Raw genomic sequence first — 14,958 nt, forward strand, 5'->3', positions numbered from 1 at the left:
TCATGACCCAAGTAGCATGATTCATATCGTATTATGGGGTTCTTGCCAATACGCACCCTAAATTTATTACCAGAGTGCAACAGTTTCAGATAAAGTCCTTTAAGAGTGACCAATGTTTGATGTTTTGGATTGTTACACCAGCTTTATGCAAATGCCCCATTACTTATCTCTCTTTCGTTAGCTGCATTAACTGAAAAATATGTCTGTCAATCTGTTTCATGAGACTTTGTTCTTTCCAAAACTGACTAATAAAAAAGGACTGCTATTTTAAAGCACGTGGTTTGAAAAGTATCCTAGAATTTGATCTCACTGACGTCATAAAGCAGCTGAGTGATAAACAGTCTTTGTAGCAGGAGTTCATTCATCATATTTAATCAGGCTTGGCTTCTTTTTTGTATCTCTTGGTCTATTTTTTTAGCCCTGGAACACCCACAGATGACCTGTGGTTTTCATGTCTTGATTTTAATCCACAAGCTGCTTTCTGAATCCAGAGTCAGTTCAACATTTGTTCTTCTAATACCACCACAAAAATGGCATAAAAAGGGGGCAGAAGTCAACACCACATAAAGGGACAGTTTCCATCCAACAGATTTTTAAGATCTGCTCTTTTTTTAGCCTCTTCATTGAAATATCTCCAAGAATGTTTGACATTAAACATCAAAGACGTCTCGAGCCAAGATGCCCATTACAAAGAAACCTCAGTCTTTGTTCTGAGGCCTCAATGTTTTCTGCCCTTGTCCCACTGCCCACAAAAAAGCAGCAAATGCCAAAGCATTGATTTGGGACATCAAAATGTATTTATTGTACGAAAAGCAAAATTATAATCCAGTTCCGTTTTTTTTTTTGTCTTTTGTAGGTTTTATTCTCCAACCTGGAGGAAATCCTGTCTGTTCACAAAAACTTTCTGTCCATGGTGGAAGAACTGCTCCAGCCTGATCCTCACGCTCACCATGAAATCGGGCGCTGCTTCTTGCACTTTGTGAGTAACACATGCGTCTTTACAGCGACCATTTCTAAATGCTGTCTGTCATGCAAGTCAAATCTCATCCTGCTACCTTAAAATATAACACTTCTTATTGTGCAGTGATACTAATTTAACCTCTGCATCCAATAATGGTCTTTTGTTCACTTAAGCCTGCGAGCTACAGGATCTCAAATACAGTTATGCCAAGATACAACACATGTTGTCAATTTATCTCCCTGGATTACTGAAGATGACTGAGTGCACATGTGTGATATTCTTGATAGGGCTCTGATATACTGCTCAGCCCAGCTATATATCACATTCTTTGATGCAGAGCCATGAGGCATGCTGGTGTGTAATAGGTTTCAAAGTCTAATAAATCTCACCATCCTTCTGTTGAGCTTTAGGCTACTCCACCACCAGCAGGACCTTTGTGTAGCACTGAGCTGGGTCGGAAACAGGTGAAAGAGAGATAATCTGGCAGGACAAATTGTAGATTTAGGTGTATGATGAGATGATCTCATTTTGAAAATTGGATATTATTCACAGCATTACTAAAAACCCAATGATTCAGGACTATGACTCAGGACTGTAATTCAGTTTTAAATGACCATGTGAGGTAATACAAATCAATTTGATGTTTTCTTTGAGTGTTTTTCCTTTTTCTGTGTCTTTTAACAACTTTTCCATCTCCACCGTGCTTCAAAGGCTCCAAGAAAGAATCACATAATGTAACTTTACTTCAAGAACATAAAAAGGTAAACAAGCCAGCTGGACAGTGGACCTGATTGAATCAAAATCCACCACTTGTTCAAGTCAGCAAATTGTTAACTCTGCCTTAAAACTCCCTTCTGGACAACAGCAGAGCCAGTCCTTAGTCGTTCTGCGGGTTCATAAACTCACTTCTTAGAAAACATGATTCAAGAAGAAGGGCATACTCCACAGTTAATCATGAGGTTGTGTTTTGTAAGTGGCCTGGCTTGTTGTTATGACAGATCTGTCTCTCCACATAACCAGCTTTGTCTTCTGCAGCAGATTAGCATGGCTGCAGAGAGTGGACTATTTTTGGTGCTCTGTAGTGACTTTGTAGTGAGTGATTTAAAGACTGTGTGGTCTGCTCCCGCTGCTGCTTCTTCAAGACAATGGAGTATGAATGTCATGAGATCTGCTTTGGTGGAAAGTTGTCCATCAGATGGCTGCAAGACAGATGTCAGGATATGATCAAAACCCTCATACAGTGCATAAATGATGTATTTCCTGATGGAGGATGATACATTACCCCCTGTAATTCTTACGTCTGGCCTGCACTCTGTTTGGGCTTTTTTTCTCTAATTTCTACTTCATGTGGCTTCCTTTACCCCTCTTCATTTTCCTCTTTTATGATGACTTTTTCAATCTTTTCTTTCTCTTATTTTCTGGCTGTTTTTTATCCCTCTTTAAGCACCAAAAGCACCCTGTTCACCCTTTCTTTTCTGACTCTTGCAGAGGAGCCGTTTCCAGATTTATGATGAATACTGTGGAAACCACGAGAAGGCCCAGAGGCTGCTGATGGAGCTCAATAAGATCAGGAGTGTTCGGACATTTTTACTGGTGAGGAGTGGTGAAAAACAGGCGCAAAATGTCATATTCATATTTTCACACAGCCCAAGTCGAGTCTCAGAGGATCATTACCAGAGTTACAGCCGTCTATCCATGCATATCCATATGTTTACATATGTTTTCTTTGCATGTTTTTTTAATAGCTATACAGTGATAAAAGGTTGATGTGAGGTCAGAAGTGTCCCCGACTGTGCTAACATACCAAAACATACTGTCTCGCTCTGTTGCACATAGAAACACAAAGTCACCCACTCACAGCAGCTGGACTATGTAAAGGCCTGTACTCTGTGTTCCAGTGTGTCTGACAGCTGATGTGACTCTGCCCCTCGTGTGGGTGGACTCCCTCTTCCTGTCCCAACACTCTGAGAGTCGTTCACTTTCACAGGGGAGCGTCATGTTACCAGAACAAAGATGACTGCATCCCCACTGGTAGCTCACTCCACTCTGTGTGTGCATATGTGCAGTGCACATTTCTACATGGTTAAAATGTTTACACAGTGGCCGTTTTTTTGACTCATCAGCTCAGAGTGCAAATCTAGAAAGCTCTCTCTATACTATTCTGTTGGGTTGTAGGTTTAAACAGCGATGCAACAGAAAAGCTTCAAGTTCCTCTTTTATAAAAGCTAACCCAGGGGTTCACAAACTTTTCACCTTGCAACCCCCAAAATAAGGTTCCTAGACACAAGTGATCCCTGCTGTGGGAATACACTTATAGGCTATCCAATAACACACAAAACAAACAAACAAAAAGATAATCAATTAAGCTGATTAGAAGAAAATTACACCATACTATACGCATAATGCTGTGTTCCCTAAATTTAACCTGCTGCCACTGATTGCATTGACATTCTGACTTCATCACCTCAGTGATAACAAAGAAATATTGGAAAACAGATCATGCATTTTCTTTATAATTGTTTTATATGAAAATGTAACACATATATTTAGTTTATACTTTTGAAATTATGGATGAAATATGCAATTTTGATTATAATTTCAATGAGTGCTTACAATAGCTGGTATGACAAGCTAATAGCAGATTGATGTTGGGTTTCTTTTTTGGCATTTATATTTTAATTCAACACACTTAATAACTCAGTTGCAGCCATAAGCTAACAAAAATTAGCATTTAAACATTTCTGAGCAAACACTTGTATGGTACTGATAGTTTTGTACAATATGTAAGAAAGAAGCCAAGTACTGGCTAACTGTAATGCTAGCTAGCTAGTAGTGTTAAGCTAGGAACATGACATAACTCAGCTGAGTGTGTGAGTGTGTGAGTGTGGGGGGGTCATTTATTTAGTTAGTGCACACAGCAAGCTTGCTAATCCTGTAGCTACAAAATAAGCTAGCAATAAGACAATTATCAACTTTAGCATAAGCAACTACTTCTGGGCTAACAATATTGATGGTGTTACAGTGCTATTATAATTAGGTAAATATTAGCTAACTGTAACTGTAATGCAAGCTAGCTTACAGTACTGTGCTAGCCAACATAAATGTCCATAGGTAAAGGCCAAGAGCTAATGTTAGCTTACCTGACTGTTGAAAAAAAAGGAACAGTTTTTGTTTTAGGAAAAAAACATGATTTAAAACAGCTAACATTAGCATTTAACTCAGGGGTAAATTCTGAGGTGAGCTTGTATAAATGTTGCTAAATTCAGGGTGCTGTGCAAGGTTAGGTTTTTAAGACATTGGCAGGGAGTTTGGTGAGCCGTCATGATTAAGCTGTTGGAAAATACAGCTGGGACTTTTTTCCAGCTAATGAACAGTTGAAAGGCACTAAAATGATTACAGCTTGTTATCAGAGTCCCTAAGTCTTGACATTTTGAGTCATTTGAGCCTGAACCCTTATAATTAGGCTAATTCAAGAGCTTTCATCTGTAAAATAATTTTCAGAACTCAGGCTAACCTTTCATAATGAGTAAAATCTGTGATCTCACACTTGTCACGTTTTTCTCATAGCTGAGATCTCAGCAAGCTGTAAAAATCACTCACAGAGACCATCACTTTTTTTCTACAGTTACAAATAAGACAAGTGAGAAAATTACCAAAATCTCCTTTTGTCTTGATTAGTGCTGATTTTTGAGATCTCATTACCCAGTTTGATTTGTTTTTGGTGTTTGAGCTTCCTACCCTGAGCTGATGTGGGAGGAAATTGGCTTCTATGTCAACAGGAAGAATTTCCTCTCAATGCACTCCACTTAACCCTGTTTACAGTTTTACTTTTCAGTGTTATATCACAGGCTTTGACAGTAATGTAATGTTAGCTATTACTTCTTCGGCTTAAAGGGCCAAACACTTGTATCACACTCTCACCCGTGTATGTTTAAAGACGTCTATAAAATAAGAACCCTTTGAAATTGAGCTCTACAGCAGAGTTACACACATTCACCCGTGCTGATTGGCTGTTTCTTTGGTAAGACACATGACCTTTACGAAGACAGTATGGATGGATTGGGAAACTAAGCACACACACATGCACGTAATATTCACACCACCAGAGAAGAGTTCTGTGTCTGATTTACTGTCCATGTGTGCCTTTAATCTTTGGAGCCAGAGGAGGCGAAGGTATTAATTGACTTTGATTTAATGAGTTCTTTATAGCTTTGACCTTTTGGTGACAGCGCTTTCCATCAAAACTCTTTGAATCTTGTGTTACCCCTTGACCGGCACTTGGCTACTGGCTTATGTACCTCAGGTCACCTTTGAGGCTTTTCAGTGGCCAGAAAGGGGATATCCGCTAACCTGCCCTAAACCTTTGGCCCACTGTGAATACATAACCTAGTTTATTGTTGCATTATAACTCAGCACCTCAGGGAAATTTCAGGTGAAAGGGAGGTGACGGCAAATATTAGCAGTTAACCTAATGACCCATAACCCTCAGTGACAAATAGGTTTAAGTCCTTTGAGTGCCAGAAACGTGCAACAAATCAGTCCATGTCATACTGTGGATATATCTATGTAGAGCTGTCGGCCTTGTTTAACTTGTCCACTTTTTTCTAGAACTGTATGTTGCTTGGAGGCAGAAAAAACCCAGAGGTCCCACTTGAAGGTTACCTGGTAGCTCCTATTCAGAGGATCTGCAAGTACCCGCTGCTGCTCAGGGTGAGTTTGGTCTCTGGCATGCTAACCCTGCATTAAAGAGATAGGCACCTTCTATCCCTCTTTTCATGCACCACCACCTAGTCATTAGTTAGGGCTGTCCCGTTCTATTCACATCAACCTCTCCCTCTCTAATGAAACACTGGCCTCATGCTCCAACACTTTCTGCTTTAGTTCTCCAGCACAACCACATTGTAGCAATAACACAAGGCCTATCATCACCTCCGTTTCCCGGCTGCTCACTCACACACTTTGACCAGCCTCATTCATACCTGCTCTTTCAGTTGTTTGTTTTAAAACCTCCTTTTTTCCAACTTGAAATGTGAGCGAAATTGAATACACTTTCAAAGGCTTGTTGGAGTCGGTGATCTGAGCTGCCCCGTCTCTTTCGTCTTGTTATGATCTATTAATTCACCCGAGTGTTCTCTAAACAGCCACTGCGTCTGTGCACGGGCGCAGAGATGTAATAATAATAAGGGGGTAATCTGATGCTCTGCCATTTGAAGTCTTCCAGCTGCCACGGCCTCCTCCTCTGAACTGACACAGATAGCCATCACTGGCTGCAGATAGAACAGTGTAAATCAGGCTGGTGGTGGCTGCTGTGCTGAAACACAGCGTTTTAATTGTAGCTGCAGCAATTGCAACTGCTTCTGTGAGATCGTTGCAAGCAGGGGATTACTCCATTGAAATTAAGAAGCACTGCATGGTAAGCAAATGTAGGATAAATTGGAAATTTAGGAGCTGTTTCCTGAGTGTGTAAAATATGTGATTCGGGGCTTGATTTGCCACGGATTTTATAAAAACAATAATTCAAAAATATTCAAATCTCTTTCATATAGCTCTAATTTTGTGTTGTGTCTTCAGGAGCTGCTGAAAAGGACCCCCAAGAAACACAACGACTACCCCCTTGTGCAGGAGTCTCTGCAGGTGATGAAGGCTGTGTGCACCAGCATCAACGAAGCCAAGAGGCAGATGGAGAAGTTGGAGATTTTGGAGGAGTGGCAATCCCATATTGAGGGCTGGGAGGTGAGTCTGTGTTGAAGTGTTTAATCCCACCCAATGACTTCAGCTTAAATTGGCTGCAATGACTTCAGGTCAGAGTCTGCTCGTACGTTTTTTCCTCTCTTTAAACACACAGCTGAGCTTTCCCCGCGCCAAAGCTCAAAGTCATGACTTATTGAAAGCCACTTAGCCCCATGCAAGCAATCCAGCAGGAATTCCACGTGGCGTGACTTTTGTAGCCTTTAAAGCTTTCTCTGGAACAATGGCTTGTATTCACAATGAGCAGATCCTTTCTGCCTGGATGAGGCTGTTATCGCCTGCTGTTAAAGCCGTCATGCTTAAGGGTGACGGATCCAATCATCATCAGGAAGGCTGCAGGTCTTTGGTCCCAGGGGTTCCCTTTGGATTAGTTTTCCTCTTTGGTTGTGGGATGCCTTCATTAGGGGTCAGTAGGCCGTCTGGTGGTCAAAGGGACAAACAGTAAAAGTAATTATGTGGCAGAAAAGTGGGATGGTTGATGATTTTTCTGACCGATACCAGTACGAGTACTCCCTTTTGAGTACTCGGGGATACCAAGTACTGACACTACTATTACTTTTGAAACATAAAATTTCAATTTAACTTGACAGATCGTTTTGAACAAAGACAGCACAGTCACTCTGCCATTAAGCCCAAAATAAAACTCAAAAAGTTGTCAGAGTTTAGAGTCAAAGAAAACTGAAGTGCAAAACAGTTTAACTGTTAACTCTCCCTGGTTCGTTCATGTTGTCTGAACAGGACGTGACGCATATTTGCCGTGGTGTTAAACCACAGCAATGTAGAGCCAGCTACTGTCAAGAAGGACTTGCTTGACGTAAGATTTTTTTGCCTGGAGTTTTGGCTGCTGGTATCGGCAGCCTTCGCAAGTTCCTTGAAAAAAGTACCTTGAAAAAAGGCTGGTATTGGCCTGATACCCAGTACTGATAGCAGTACTCGCCCATCACTAGATGGCTTTGTAAAGCTGCGTTTCCTCGTCTCGGTACGGCGCACATTTTACAGCGTTTCCACTGACTTATCCCGGGACAGATCCCCAAATAACCGAGACGAGCCATCCCACTCTTTGGGACCCTTTCGTATGGGTGCCAGACTGAACCGATCCGCTCTCGGTAGGTGGAGCTACAACACTGCAGACCATTGATTGGTCAAAAGAATCGTCACTTACCCCGACAGAGGCTGCATTTCTCCTGGCGGCACACAGACTTCTCTGAAACAAAAGCTTGATTGCACTTTGTACCAAAGAGCTACATGCCAATCCCAGAGAGGATGAAATGCTGCATGTCTTCCATCTATGCTCTTTGTCTACTGTGTCGTGTTTTTCTTCTTTGTTGGATTTATTAGCGGGTTAGACTGTGTCGCGCTGCTACGGCGTCACGCTATTATTTAACAGCTGCAGCTTTCCGCATCTGGCTTACACGCCGCTGACCACGAGAGGGCACAGTTTGCTGAGGAAACGCAAACGGGATCAGGCTCAACTGTACCAAACCGTGCCAAACTGTACTGAACCGACCCGGACTGCTTGGTGAAAACGTGGCTAAACTGACCTGACTTCATGTGAAAAGGGCCTGAATGTTTCTGGCCACATGCAGAAGTTGAGATTTTGCTGATATTGATTCATCTTTTCACTATGGTGCAGGCAGCAGCAGATTGTTTGAATGAGATACACATTTTTCAGCTCAGATATGATGCAGTCGAACTTGATTTAACATGTGGCTAACAAGTTCAAGTTTCTATAAATTGATTGTTTTCGCATTATGCAGAAGAAAGGTAGGTACAACTTGGACAGGTCATCCTCCTGATCATCCGATTGACAACCAGAGAGTCTCACTCGTATGTGTGCAAGTTCATACCTTTGCACGCTGTCTGTTATTTTCAGATGTATCTTTTGGATCCATAATCCCAAAAAATGTTCATTTATCCATTGATCAAGAGAATTCCTAGTACGAAAAAAATTGATTCATTATGCAGTGACAACGATTTTGCGACTCTTTCACTACTTGAGAAAAGAAAAAGAAAACACTGGGTCCAATCAAGGAGAGTGTCACCAGATGTTAAAGGGCAATGTTTGTGTCTCAATGTTTGAGGCACATACACACACTTACACACACACACACACACACACACACACACACACACACACACACACACACATTTTCATGCATCATCTTAACATAACCCGAAATTACAGAAAAATGTGTCACATTTCTGCCATTGATATCCAACCTCCCAGGTACATTAAATGATGATGATGACGATACGAGTATCTTACAGCAATTATCAAACTTCATTGACTTCAAATGACCTGGATCAATGCAAAAAGCACAGAAAATCAAACCTGTCTAAAAAAATAATGATGAAAGAAAGTTTCTGCATCAGTGTGCAAACAGGTTTGACATATTAGGGGATCAAGTTTCTTTTCTAACCTGCGTCAGTTTTGCTGGAGGAAACACAAACTCCACAACGAAAGACCTCAGCCATGATTCAAACCAGGAACCAGTAAGAACCAGTAAAAGCTCAAAATCCAAGTACAGAATGAGGTTTAGCTCAGCTTATCTCAGGATTGAATGACACATCTTGTACTCGTCACGGTCCTGGCTGCAGCTCCTCGCCAGTTTCCCCTCAGCAGTTTTATTAATTATAAACATGAGCTCATTCTGGACCAGGACCCTCCAACTGCAGCACGCCAGGTTCTGCGGCAGCAGGATGGAGCTGAGTGAAAGAGAGTAGAAACACCATGAAAAGAGGGGAAAAAAAAGAGAGCAAGTCAAGCAATGTTTGCATCCCGCCTTCCTGTGTGGGTGTTTGAGGAATGATGGAGGGATGAGGAGCGATTGTGAGGGATGCTGTTGCTGTTTTTTCCAGTTTCCTGCTCCTCCTCAGCCTCCTTCTGATTGCTTGTTAGCACTGACCTGCTCTGCAGCTGGCTGCCCTCGGGCATCCTGGCAGGTTCACCTCGCGTGGGAGAGACAGGGCGATGGCTCGTGGTCACCATGGTGACTACTGCCAGCAGTTTGTCAGGGCGGTGGTTGCTGGCTGGTTAGTGATGTGAGTGCCTGTGTTTTGTCACTTCGGTCTCTATAAATATGTTAATTTTAGACCAGCAGGCTTGAAGTTTCCAACCTTCCTTCTCTTCACTTTCTGTTTTTTATTTGTTTTGGTTCAAATAGCATCCGTACAATCTACTGGAGTTTCAAAATGTTTCAAAAAAGTCATCAGTTTATTAGAATTCAGACTTTTTGTGTCATATTCTGCCATGTTGTTAAAACTTGTTCCCTTTTTTACTTTGTTTTGTCTGGCAGCTGTCTGATTATGAAAGCACAGGTTTGTATTAAGTTTAAACAGATGACTGAGGATTATGTTTAAGACTGTATGTACTCTGGCGAGGAAGGAACTTATTGATGTGATGAATGATAGAAATATGCTGCAGCCAAAAAACACGAGCCAACAAAATGTTAATGGTTAAAGTTTGTAAAACACAAATGGGAAGTATCAGTGCGACTCCATGGTCCCTTGAAGTGACCACGACGAGCTGGCCTCTCCTCGTCTGGTGTGCACACATTCATTGGCTGCAAATGAGTTTAACATCTGGTCAAGAGCTGGGAAGGCAAAAGGCCCTAAAAGAGCAGGAGAACTTTAAAAAAAGTGTGCAGCAGAAGAGTGAAAGAGATAGAGGACGAAACTGGGAAGTCAAGGGAGGGGATAAGAGTGAGAGATGATGGGTAGAAAGGAAGGGAGGAGGCAGAGAATCAAAGAGAGTGAAGAGAGAAAGAAGGAAAAAGCGGGGTTAGGTTTTGGCCCGCTGATGTCTCCAGCAGGAGGAAATGCTTAGCACATTTTCCGGCTCTGTGCGTGGGGAGTTATTTTTAGCTCTGAGGGGCCGATCAAACGTGGTCCATAAATTCCCAGAGTAGGCAAGGTAAGAAAAAAAAAAAAAAAAAGACGTCGCATTTTATCACTTGCAGCAGGAACCCAGAGCAATGTGGTGACCAGGCACGACAATGTAACACGTAGCTTGACTGGACGGGATGTTATTGTATAGAAGCTATTAACTGCAGTGTTTTAAAGTCCCAAAGCAATCTGGTGTGAGGAAGCAGGGAGTGTTTTTACAGACCCCTGAGAGAGGGAACAGGAAAGGCTGGGCTTTGTAACCTATCCTCCTCATGTGTGAATACTAAATCACATTGCAGTGATATGAAGAAACTTGCAGAATAAACACTTTTAAAAAACTTGATTGATATCTTTTTCTCTGCATGTAAAATTTTGTCCAGTCTTTTTTATTTTACTCTTTCTTTTCCTCCGTCTGCAGGGCTCCAATATCACAGATACATGCACAGAGATGCTCATGCACGGCGTCCTCCTGAAGATCTCAGCTGGAAACATTCAAGAGAGGATTTTCTTCTTGTTTGACAAGCTCCTCGTCTATTGCAAGAAGAAAAACAGGTGTCTGGACCCTTTTTAACTCTTCAAACAAAATCCACAAAACTTTAGCAAAACCTACATTTTAATGCAGAGAGGATATTTTTATAAGAGACAGAATAAAAAATATTGTTTATGCTAATTTCACATTTCCCTGTATCTCCACTCCTGCAGGACATTTGAAGCCTGGTCTTTATAAATAATTCACTACTCCACTCCCTTTGCTTTATTTTTTTTATAAGAGGCAGCAGTGCTCTGTGGGAGTCATTTAGTTTTTAGTCAGGGAGTTATAAAAGAGACGTGAGGGAGGGATTTGGAAAGTTTTAGGGAAAAGAGTGCATGTGATCAATCAAAATGGGGTTATAAAACAATGTGTGAACAGCAGCAGATTCATCTTTCAAGCGCTTTCAAAGGAAACAAATGATGTGACATTTATTTATCAGATGAGTCAGGAGCTCTCGCTGTTCTCAGACCTTTGTTGTGCTCGTGTAGATACAGTACCTGCTGCTCGCCCTGATCCAGCTGGTAAAAACGCAACCATGTCGACTCAACGTGTTTTCATCGGGTTTTGTTTACCCACCTCCAACCAAGCTGCCACCTGCTTTGAATTGCTTTTATTGTACGTGTTGTTTACGCTGAAGTGACTGCAGGTAGTGCATAAAAGCAGATCCAGCCACCAAAGAAAGACAAAGGAGGAAAAAAACAGAACATTCGCTCTGAATTTAATAACTTGACCTTTCTTTCCTTTTGCTTAGCTTGATTAACACAAATGAAACATGGAATTTAATTAGTCTCATATGAAATCCTGAATGAGTTATGAGTGAGTCAGACTAATGGATTAAATGAATAACACATAATGATCAAAAATGGTTCTCTGTCGTAGGCGTTTAAAAAACAGCAAGACGGCTACAGAGGGTCCTCGCTACTTGTTCAGAGGGAGAATCAACACAGAGGTGATGGAGGTGGAAAATGTAGACGATGGCACAGGTAAGAGCTCTTGTAAAAACATAAATCAACATTTATTCTGGGCTGATAAGTTTACTCTGTCTGTCCTCAGTCACTCTGGGGGGCTGTGTTTTTTATTTCAGCGCTGCTGGCAGCAATACGTGGCATAATAACCCTCACAGGAATGTCAACAGTATGGCTTTTGGCCTGAGCTGGGATCCATCTGTGGGTTTTTAAACTTGGATCACCAGCAGAAAAATAAGATTTACCTATACACATAACTTAAGACATCTATGGTTACACGTCCTCCGGGCTGTGCCGGTGCTAGCACTTGTTGAACTCAATCTCCTGTGTCTTTTGGCCTCACACAGCCGCTGATTATCATTTATATTTGTAGAAGCCATCATTTCCTCTCCATCCAGCCGGCCTGGATGGGTAGTGTTCGGGTGTTTTTGATGAGAGATGGATGGGTTTGGGTCTGGAGCGAGAGCGCGAGGGTAAACACGTGAGGAAGGCGGTGGTGCAGAAACTCTTGGGTGTTCTGCACCACAGGAGGGAGATCTCAATCTGAAATCCAGCGCGACAGGAGTATTTTAGCTCAGATTCCTACGTAATGAAAGCACCACGACTCTTTCCCAGGCACACACTCGCTGCCTGAGGTTGAAAAACGCCCTGGAGACACACCATGTGAAGGACACGTAGATGCATTTAGACATGATTGTAATTGATGATCGTGATGGTTTGCTTTTTGTTACACCCTCTAAGAGAGGGGAAATCATAGGTCAGACAGGGATGAAGTTACGAAGGAAATAATGAAAGGTTTAACTAATAGTCAGGAGTCTGTTTCCTTTGACTGTTGTTTCTTTACATTTAAGTTCAGGTGTCAAATCTCGAGCACCCATGGACTTAGGAGGAGTATTCTGAGGGCTCTGTTGTAAATAACACTGATGGATGGCTCTTCCTGTGCATGTGTGTCCCCTCGTTCATCTCATTAACAGAGTAGACTGATAATCAATAAAGCACTCAATAAGGAGGCTATGAAGGCTCTGCACTGGAGCTTGGAGAAATGAGTTTTGAGTCAGTGTTTGAAGATAGATTACGTTTGTCTCGATAGTTTCATAATGGATGTTGTTTTTGGAAGATAAATGAGACAGTACAGTAAAAAAAAAGCCTCAACCTTTCAGATAACATGCGTCTTCTTGTGTGTTACTCCCTTTTCTCTATAAGAACAACTTTCCTTGTTTTCTATAAAGCAAATCATTGCAGTTCTGCTAAGTTTTATTGCTGTGTTTAATGAGGTATTCATAGTTTACTGTGAGCCCAGCTCTGTTTACGGTGTCGTGATCAGCACGACCACTAATTGACAAACCCTCCCCTCCAAACATGAAACACAAGGCTGAGCTTAAAAGTTCCCCCAAAAAAAGTTGATTTGTCTTGTTCCACCCCTCTCGAGGAAAGGGCTCTATAAAACTATCTGAAGTCTCAACTCTCCTCCTCTTCTGCCGCACAGCTGACTACCACAGCAGTGGGAACATAGTAAACAACGGCTGGAAGATCCACAACACGGCCAAGAACAAGTGGTTCGTCTGCATGGCCAAGACGCCGGAGGAGAAGCAGGAGTGGCTGGAGGCCATCATGAAAGAGAGGGAGCGAAGGAAAAGTAAGAAAGCGCTTTGGAGGATCACTGTCAGGGTGGGCGGGGGGGCGGCTCTGCTCACTGTGAATGCAGTCAGTTAGAGGGGGCTGATATCCAGTGTGTTTCTTTCCTGTGCTGAACATCTGTTTTGAATCAAACAACTGAGAATATTTGCAGTGTGTGGGAAAATTAATACAGACGGATTTCACCTGAAGAATTGAAAAAGTTCACTCTGTCCAGGTTTGGTATGTTTAGCTAAGTAGAAAATGTAGATTTGTAGAATAAAATGTGTTTTCAGCTTCTCAAAAGAAATCTCTAAATGAAGACACATGCTTCCTGTTTCATATTTACTCATACAAGATAAAATCATCAAAGTGGCTATAATCAAACCATCCTGGAGCCATAATCACAGACGCTGTTGATGATGTTTTCATGCTTTTTACACTTCTCTTCCTCCTCCTCCTCTGCTGCACAGGTCTGAGGCTTGGCATGGAGCAGGATACCTGGGTAATGGTGTCAGAAAAGGGGGAGAAGCTGTACCACCTCATGACTAAAGGCAACCTCATTAAGGACCGGAAACGCAAGCTAACCACCTTCCCCAAGTGCTTCCTGGGAAGGTAAGACTCTCACTGTCAACACATCCACTGTGAGGAACTGTTTATTTGTGATATCACATTCTGGGTTTTCTCAGACTGTTGTCTTTGATGTAAAGTAAGCACAGAGGTCTTGTACTGGCTCTTTTGATCAATAGCATCTGTAGTACATGATCATATCTTCAAAGCAGACTTCACAGAGCAGAGATCCAGTTCTCTAACCCTGTTTTCATTCAGAATTAGCCAGGATTTCTAAAGACAGCAGCTGGAATAAGATAGTGTTGGTGCTTTCTGCTCAGGAGACTGTGTTTTATGTATATCTGCAGCCGCAGTCATGGGAAAATCAAATCCAGCCAGATTTAGCCCATGAATCTTATTTAAGGATTATTGGTGTGGTGTCTGGGGACGGATCGGCCATTGAATGCTGCTCATAAATCAAAGGGAGATATCCCTGTGCGGCTCAGCTGACTGCCCCCTCTCACTCTCACTCTCTGTCTTGGCCCATGTTGGATTACAATAAGCTCTCTGCAGAGGAATCCGTGAGGTAACTGCATCAGGGGAGGTGGGAGGAGGGGGGAGTGATGCCATAGAGGGCAGATGTGCAGCAGTTCACGTCCTTGAGTTTTTACCGAAAGCTCTCTGTGTTGACTTTAAATGAGTCT

General features: G+C 42.1%; 1 protein-coding gene across 1 annotated transcript in view; it reads left to right on the forward strand.

The window, feature by feature from the left end:
- prex2 (phosphatidylinositol-3,4,5-trisphosphate-dependent Rac exchange factor 2) overlaps positions 1 to 14,958 on the forward strand; it is a 110,885-nt gene that overhangs the window by 21,246 nt on the left and 74,681 nt on the right. The window contains exons 3-10 of the mRNA XM_074693234.1: positions 857 to 979; positions 2,450 to 2,554; positions 5,570 to 5,671; positions 6,533 to 6,694; positions 11,013 to 11,146; positions 12,006 to 12,109; positions 13,578 to 13,727; positions 14,179 to 14,320. Of these exons, the coding sequence (XP_074549335.1) occupies positions 857 to 979; positions 2,450 to 2,554; positions 5,570 to 5,671; positions 6,533 to 6,694; positions 11,013 to 11,146; positions 12,006 to 12,109; positions 13,578 to 13,727; positions 14,179 to 14,320 (1,022 nt within the window). The remainder of the gene's footprint in view (positions 1 to 856; positions 980 to 2,449; positions 2,555 to 5,569; positions 5,672 to 6,532; positions 6,695 to 11,012; positions 11,147 to 12,005; positions 12,110 to 13,577; positions 13,728 to 14,178; positions 14,321 to 14,958) is intronic.

The sequence above is a fragment of the Halichoeres trimaculatus genome, unplaced genomic scaffold (genome assembly GCF_033239565.1).
Source record: "Halichoeres trimaculatus isolate MK-OKI-2021-1 unplaced genomic scaffold, fHalTri1.1 fHalTri1_scaffold_18, whole genome shotgun sequence".
NCBI lineage: Eukaryota > Metazoa > Chordata > Actinopteri > Labriformes > Labridae > Halichoeres > Halichoeres trimaculatus.